Genomic DNA, 8,389 nt, shown 5'->3' on the forward strand with positions numbered 1-8,389 from the left:
CTGACGCTTAGCTTAGTTTATAAGGCGACTGGCAAGGTGCGGAGAACGTCACAAAAGGCGCTGGGAGGGAAGGGGATTTTGCAAGCGATTGTATGTGGATAGGGTTCTTTCATATCTCGTATCTACTAAGGCTAGCTTAGTGAGGGACACAGTCTGCATGGCCCTTCTTTTAAACGATTCCAAAAACTTACATAGATAAATACATTAAAAACTTGTGATAAAGACACAACCAATAGAGAGTAGTAGAGTAGTAGAGAGGGATAATCATTACTAGTTCAAACGTATTACCTAGCCGGTTTTCGACGGCTCGATGAGAAGCTCTCATCTTGAGATAAACTTATATATGGAGATAAGCAACCAATGAATCGAGATCAGGGTGCTCCAGAAGCGCTAAAAGTTCAAAAAGTGAAAACGCCGACATCGGCACCGAACCGTGCTGGTCTAGATGGTATGTGAAGAGGCAAAATGCGAAACGCCGAATCGCTATGACAAAACAACATATGTAGCCTTATGAATGCGTATGAGAACGGAAAAGCATCTTGAGACCCGATGGTTCTTTCTTCTTCTTTTTGCTGCTCTCCTTGGCGGTCTTGCTACGAGACGCGGTGGACTTGGAACTTTTGACGGACTTGGCTCGGTGGGACTTTGGGCGACGTTCTCCCTCGTCTTTTATCCTAGAGTTGCGTCGGGACTTCAACTCCTCTTCGTCAAGAACACCTGCAGCAACCAAGTGCTGTGACGCACCAGGAGTGATGAATTCGCCGTCGACGGAGGTGCCAGCGCTGTCCGCTTCAGCATCTGCGATACCTCGCCGCCATATTTCAATGCGGCTAAGCTCTTGAGACTGGAGCTCGTCCATTTCGTATGGTGCCTCCATGACCCGCTCCTCATCCTCCTTCTGTGCTTGTATCTTCTTGATAATCTTATATCCGCCGAGAGCGACGATTGTGACTCCCACACCTACGCCAGCAGCAATCATGAACTGCGGACTAGCAAGCAGAGCCACCACAGCAGGAAAGCTTCCCTTCAACCCGGCCAAGATTCCGGGACCCATCTTTCCAGCGATATTGCTAATCTCGGCTAGTGTCAGCGCCACTGCGGCAAGAGCTTCCGGATTTTTTTGGAGATTTTCGATGATGGTTGTGACGGAGTACTGCAAGCAGTTGGCCTCTTCTAGGAGCATAGTAAGCTTCGATGCCTTCGCCTGGAGTTCACTATCATCGTATTTCCGGACAGGCAGAGGCGGTGGTAGCTCTCCATATGCCAGATCCATATCTATGTGCGACTCCGAACGCGAACTTGTTTCCCTGAGCATGTATTCTTCCACCGGCATGTCAGTATATCTTCTTGTAAGCTCCCTTCTATATCCGTCCCGTGCGTCTCCAGCGAGATCCTGATCGAATCGGCGGTGTGTAGGACTGTGCCGAGGGCTGCCGTCGTTGGCGTAGAAGCTGTCGGAGTACCCGCGCTCAATAGACGGCTTGGGATGGCGATGGTGGGACCTGGAGCGGTGGGGGGTCTTCGAATGGCGGGACGATGTCCGCGACCGGATGTCGTCTTCGATCCGGAGCGACTTCACCCCGTCTCGGAGCTTCTTCTCCTGATGAGCAGCATTGCGCTCAGCGTGGATTTCCGCCTTGCGCTCACGGTAGGCCGATTTGGCCTCCTTGAACACATTGACGAGGTGTTTGCTCTGCGAAACTGGTCAGTACAGCCATATGTGGTTGAGGGGTTTATGGTGGACGCACGCTGCTCACGACCTTCCCCGACCGATTGATAACGGTAATGGTTTCTCCAATGCCCATGATGTGCAATTACCAGCAATTTCAACAGATGCACTGCTCGCCGGGAGGGTGTCGTGCAACGTTCGACGGCGTCGCGGGGTGGTACTTGATCAACAAGTCGGGATGGCGGTCAGGAAAAAGTATCGCTGGATGAAGTGGCTTGCGCGCAAACCAACCTCCGTGTCTGCTGGTCTTGTGGCCCCGACAATGTTGCAGGCAGGCCCTTTATCAAACACACAATGGACTAAAATAATGGCCAAATTGTCGGTTGCAAGCTCCGCAGTGAGGCAAAAAGCTAAAAATCGAGCAGACCAGCCATGATAGCAATGGCGCACAGGGAGTAGCGGGAGTGGTCAGGTGGTAGTCGGGACCTAGCGGGCATCAGTGGGGCTCGCCAGTCAATGCACTGCCCACGCTCGCTATATCGTGAGTGTGAGACGTCTCGCGCCGGCATTCGTGGGCGTTGCGGCAGCGAGTCCGGGGAGAGCGGAAGGATAATGAGGTTGGCTGGCGTGTCGCCTTGTAACAGGACATCCAAGTTCCCACCAGGGTCCAGGCCGAATATGCGGGCAGCGTATCGCCGCGCAGCTTCGCTTCTGTCACGCTTTGCGATTGGCACGGTCTAGTGTTCTCTCCTGGGCAGAAATTTATAGCTGCAGCGTTTGGGAACGTGTCGCCGCTCGCACTGGTTCATTGCTGTCCAACAACCTTGAATCTTACACATTCTAGTGCAGCTGCGCTGCCAGATCTCCAAGAGAGGGAATCCCCTCTGCATGCGAAAATTCTCCCCAGTTAATGCCCAAGTACTGTTACAATGTCGTCAGATACAGGCAGAAATCAGATGTCTTTCGGATGTCCCTCAGCTGTTATGATCTGCTTCAGGGTTCAGTCTCAGCTTGCATTGTCCGGTCATGCGCCACAAATGGTGGCGCAGCCGCGTGGCCATGGCCGTGGCCGTGGTCGTGTTATTGTCACTTCGGAGGCTAATTCCAGACCACTCCTGACAAACGGCGACTCGCCGGCCAGCGCGGGGTAGGGGCAGTTCCGCAAAAACACGCGTAATTGTGCAGATGTGGCGAGAAGTATTTGGTGTGCTGAGACCTTGAGGTTCCGTGTCTCGTCAGCCACCAGAGAGGCATCCCTCTCGTGCCAAGACATCCCGCAAGCTCCTCCCACTCTTTGGCCAAAAGTGGTTTGTGTGCTTTTTGTGCTTTTTGAAGAGAAAATCTGCTGCAGGACAGCCCCTGGGACGAGTTGGGTATGACGACATCGTTTGAGAGTACGCCAAACATACCAGAGCTTGACAGGATCCCCACGCGTAGCAGACCAGGCGCCCTTGAAATGCATATGCAAGAGACCAGGCACGTTAAAGGTCGATCTCATCTCGAAACGGCCTACATATGCGGCGCATTGTGTGTGGCTTGCACATCCGCCCAAAAAAGACTGCGAGAAGAAATTTTAACCCAGGTGACCGATGCTCTGATAAAGAAGTGCTCCGGTTGTTGAATACGGACGAGAAGCAGAGACACGTCCTATAAATCTAGCAAGAAGTTGCGACTTGTCTAACTCGAATGACGACATCTTTGTACGACTCTATTGTGTTCTCAAACAGGGCGGATAACTACAGAATAGGAGAAGTGGCGGACACGTATAAAACTAGACGAAAGGCCAAGTGCCCTTTCCAATGGCCAATTGCGGATAAGGCGACGAAGCACAGAGTTCAGCATGCGATGGAACCGGAACCAATCGAGGGATATCGGCGCAGCGCTACCGCCAGTCAATGAAGGCGTGCAGCAAATTCGGCTTCATTGTCTATTGCTGAAGTGTTTTCTATCCTGCTGGTTCTGTGAGACAAAACTTCGAATGATTAAATGCCTTAGATCCGGCATTAGGAGATGGAGAGTAATCTTCAGATCTCGCAATTCCGAAGGAATCGCTCGTCATACCCAAAATATCCCGCACGGCCAGGGTAAAAATTGGGAGCGGTGTGCGCATCATGGTCGAGTCTTACGGCTCCAACTCAGACTCAACAACGCCGGTCCCATTTTCTGAACCCTCCTCTCTCTCCTCCCGCAAAGATGTGGACGTTGGAGAGACGTCGTCACCGCCGTCAGGTGTCCAACATGCGTCGATAATTGACGACAGGGACTTTTCGTCGCATCTTTTCCCACCTCACTATTTTTCCGGCTGCACTGCTAAGGACAGAGCCATGTGTCAGTTTTCAAAGTCCATAACTTCCAGAGATATCTCTCGGACTGGCAGAGGCACACGAGGTGAGTCGGAGCTCCCTCCCAGAAGCATATGAATCAACAACTGGCTCGTATTCCCTCGGCAGCCCTGCCTTGCTATATTTTATGCCTCAAGATTTGCAATCGCAAATACTGAAATATGGTAATTGTTATTGAAGGATGAAAGAAGTGAGGTGGGCTGTCAAGAAAGAACCCCACGCCACCACGAAATAGCGGACATCGGGCCGAGGCGCTAGCCAAGGGTCCCAATTCCAGCATCAGTACAGTGGATCTGCTCCGGATGGCCACAATGTTGGAATGTCGTTCAGCAACCGCAACAGAAGCAGGCTGACACATGAGAATGGAGCAGGGACAGTCCAACATGACGGCGCAATGCATCCCAACGGCACGGAGAAGGCTCCGCCTGAGCCTACAAAGACACCTGCGCTTTCGCATCGCATGAAGCACGACAAGTCGATTCTTGCTCTCACCGTATCTTCCAAGCACATATTCGCCGGCACCCAGGGGGGAGAGATACTGGTAAACCTTCCAGGAACAGTTGTATGCACAAGACTGACTAGTACAAGGTGTACAGTCTCGATACTTATGAGCGTCAGAGGGTCATTGAAGGCCACAAGGGAAGCGTACTCGGCCTCTGTCTCTCACACGATCAGACTCTTCTCTTCTCTAGCGCCACGGATCCAATTGTCAACGTAATTCTCCCTGCACAGTGGACGAAGAGTCAGCTAATTCCCTCAGGTCTGGAGCACCTCTTCTTTCCTCCGCCTCTATGCGCTCTGGTCAACTTACGATGTCGGAGATATTTTTTGTGTTGCATACTCTTCATATCATCACACGGTCTATTTGGGAGCACAAAATACATCCATTCAGGTTTGTTAGCCTTCAACTATGAGACAGCAGCTCTGCTAACAAGTGAAGTGGTATGACCTGAAAGAGAAAGACTTCCGCCCTCGCCCCGCGCCTGCATCCCACCCCTCAGAGCGCAAGGATAGATTCTTCGACTCAGCTGGCCCCGGCGGAGTCCAGACTCCCAGGCCACATGGTTCCGAGCATCGGTTGCGAGACGCGGTAGGAGGCCAGAACCTCGAGATTGACAACCAAGACATCCACCAGTTCGCGCATTTCGGATACGTATATTGCATGCTGCTTGGGAAGGGCATACTGCCAGATGAACCTTCCGAGGAAGTGCTGGTTTCAGGAGGCGGAGATGGCCGGATTCTCCTGTGGCGGATACACCCTTCACGAGGCGGCGCTATCACCGAGATATGCTCGCTAGAAGATGGTAGAGAAGAGGGCGAGTCCGTTCTATCTCTTGCTCGCGAAGGATCCTTTCTATACAGTGGCCGACTTGATGGAGAAGTCAATGTCTGGGATCTCGAGACTCGGCAGCTCGTGAGGAGCTTGAAGGCCCAAACGGGGGATGTATTGACATTGAGCCTTGGCGGTGGGCTTCTCTTCGCTGGCGGTATTACTGGATTCGTGCAGGTACGTATAACCGACCACCACTGACCACCATTCCAATCATTTGCTAACCATGTCGTAGAAATTCAACCAGCACTACGAGACAGTGTCAACCTTCAAGGCCCATAGCGGCTTGATCCTTGCATCCGCATTTACTACCTTCAACGACAAGCCGATATTTGTTACTGGTGGTAATGACAGCGATGTCGTCATTTGGGATGTGCAGGATTGTGCAGAACCAACGTTCCATGCGAAGCGTAGTAACAATGGTTAGTTCTTAGCTCGACGACCTTTTTGCATGCGTGCTAATTCTAAGCTTAGATCTCATGGTCGAATCTCTGAGCCAGTTCATCTCGTTCCGCACCGTATCCTCTTTGCCTAAATATCGTGCTGATTGCAGAAGAGGCGCTCATTTCCTGCGATCAGTCTTTCAAAACTTCGGTGCCGCCACCGAAATGTTGAACACCACAGATCCTTTTAATCCAATCGTTTTCGCAAAGTTTAGAGGCAATCCAGCTACTGCGGCATCAAGGAAGAAAATTCTGTTCTACGGCCACTATGATGTCATTCCTGCAGAAAACGAACAAGGAAAGTGGAAGCATGACCCATTCACACTGACTGGAGAGGATGGCTACTTGTATGGTCGCGGCATATCTGACAACAAAGGTCCGATCATGGCTGCTATTTATGCAGCCCATGAACTCGCCAATGAGCAATCACTTGGTTCTGACATCATCTTCCTCATTGAGGGCGAGGAGGAAAGTGGCTCTCGAGGCTTCGCGCAGGCCATTCGGGCGAGGAAGAACCTGATTGGAGATATAGACTGGATCCTGTTAGCGAACAGCTACTGGCTCGACGATCATGTCCCCTGCCTCACATACGGGTTGCGAGGTGTCATCCACGCTACCGTACAGGTTGAGAGCCGACACCCTGATCTTCACAGCGGCGTCGACGGAAGTGCTCTCCTAGATGAACCATTAAAGGACTTAGTCATGGTTCTGTCAAAGCTCACCGGTAGCCACGGAAAAGTCCAAATCCCTGGGTTCTACCAACCCATCCTCCCTTTCACACCTGAAGAGCGAAGTCTGTACGACGAAATCACCGACACCCTTATTCGTGGGAACCCCGATCTTGGAGACCCTGACGAGCTTGCCCAATCCCTCATACGCAGATGGCGCGAAGCCTCGCTCACAATCCACCGCTTCCAAACCTCCGGCCCTGAGAACTCAACCATCATTCCCCGCCTCGCCCGAGCATCCTTATCCATGCGTCTCGTGCCCAATCAAGAGTCCTCCGAAGTCGCCAAATCATTGACTTCATTCCTCAATTCTGAATTTAAGAAATTGGATTCCAAGAACCAGGTGCAAGTAACCATCGACCACCAAGCCGAACCCTGGCTGGGCGACTACAACAATGAAATCTTCCAAACCCTCGAATCGGCCATCATGTCAGTATGGGGTCCCACACTCGGCCGACGTCGGAGCTCTGTTCATGCCTCAAAATCTCTTTTCGAATATTTCGGGCCCTTAACGACTTCGTCGTCAGACTCAAGGCCATCTCCAGCAACATCCAACACGCTGGCCAACGCCAATAGTTCCGCGGAACAGGATGGAGATGACGCGACACCTTGCCCGACATTGCTTGCCCGCAAGCCGCTGTATATCAGAGAAGGAGGGAGTATCCCCTCAATTAGGTTCTTGGAAAAAGAGTTTGGGGCTCCAGCGGCACATCTACCGTGTGGCCAGGCGAGCGACAGTGCACATTTGGATAATGAGAGGTTGAGGTTGGTGAATTTGTATAATAGTAAGATGATCTTTAAGAAAGTGTTTGAGGAGCTGCCGCAGAAGTAAGGGGGTTGGAACCGGGGAAGATAATTAGGATATTGGGCGCAGTGTTGGATCTATCGGGTTTTAACATACCCTTTCAACAAAGGTCTCGATGGGGTTGGGTGCATTGGAGGCAAATGGATGAATTTGGGGAAATAGGTAAAGGCGGGGGTGTATGCAGTGCAGGGCGGCGCAGAAAAGGGAGGACAGAGTTGGTGTTGGATTGTTGGGACTAGGCTTTATATACCCTTCTGAAGTAAATTATATCTTTATTTTCTCCCGTCCCTTAGGCTTCTGATACCTAGCTGTAGGAAGTAGGTCGAACTTCGAGCCTTGGTTCAAGGCCACCGTGACCAACCTTGGAATCTCGATAACATCCCTGAGAGAAGCACGACATGGAACCTTGAAGGTTGGTAAGCTAGAAGAGATGAAGATGTGAATTGAGTCCTGCAAGACCAATTCCCGAGGTACACGCGAGCGCAATTAGGAAAGATGCCGTCTATCCTTCATCTACTCTACTGTTGTTTTTGCCGCTATGGTTGAACGACGCGATAAGTCAAGTCGTTCGCCCTCCGCTTTTTTTATCTCTTCACCAACTCGAAGACCATCGCAGTACAATGGGGTACTTATCCATCACAGATTGAGTCCATAGCATTATGGATGGTGCAGTTCGGTTCCAGTAGCGGTGGAGACATCAAGTTCCACACAACCCCCACTAGCGTCAGTTGTTCGAAATTGATTAATAAGTGTGCTTACTAATCCACGTGACGTTGAATTTCTGAAGCACCGCCACTTCTCACTGTCCCACCATCCACAATCACCACCATCTCATTCCTTTGAGCGCTTTTCCTATGAATCTTCTAGCCTGTAATCTCGGGTCTTTGGCTTCTCGATCCCCGCATGTCTTGCATACGTCTATTTCAATAATCTCCCTAGCTGGAGCTCGCTGATAATCCTCATCATGCGTCTTCTACAGCTCAGACGTGAGGAGAGAACCGAGGACGCACAAACCACTATGCATATTGCTACTCCAAATAGAGTATGGCCTGGGGGGTTAGCAGTTTCTAAC

At 51.2% G+C, this 8,389-nt stretch overlaps 2 protein-coding genes across 2 annotated transcripts; one reads left to right on the forward strand and one right to left on the reverse strand.

Annotated features, from left to right (window-relative positions):
• Positions 1-106: 106 nt before the first annotated feature.
• Positions 107-2,265, reverse strand: BDR25DRAFT_298675 (uncharacterized protein). The gene is made up of 2 exons (XM_033689091.1): positions 1,749-2,265; positions 107-1,693 (listed from the first exon to the last, which is right to left on the reverse strand). Exons 1-2 carry the CDS (start codon positions 1,803-1,805, stop codon positions 509-511), a joined length of 1,242 nt encoding a protein of 413 aa, XP_033539961.1. The 5' UTR covers positions 1,806-2,265; the 3' UTR covers positions 107-508.
• A 1,349-nt stretch (positions 2,266-3,614) lies between these two features.
• Positions 3,615-7,595, forward strand: BDR25DRAFT_307992 (glutathione degradosome). Its single transcript, XM_033690946.1, has 7 exons — positions 3,615-4,057; positions 4,383-4,552; positions 4,600-4,725; positions 4,772-4,903; positions 4,952-5,518; positions 5,577-5,763; positions 5,816-7,595. Exons 1-7 carry the CDS (start codon positions 3,781-3,783, stop codon positions 7,342-7,344), a joined length of 2,988 nt encoding a protein of 995 aa, XP_033539962.1. The 5' UTR covers positions 3,615-3,780; the 3' UTR covers positions 7,345-7,595.
• Positions 7,596-8,389: the final 794 nt, after the last annotated feature.

This window comes from Lindgomyces ingoldianus, assembly GCF_010093535.1.
Source record: "Lindgomyces ingoldianus strain ATCC 200398 unplaced genomic scaffold BDR25scaffold_63, whole genome shotgun sequence".
Classification (NCBI taxonomy): Eukaryota; Fungi; Ascomycota; class Dothideomycetes; order Pleosporales; family Lindgomycetaceae; genus Lindgomyces; species Lindgomyces ingoldianus.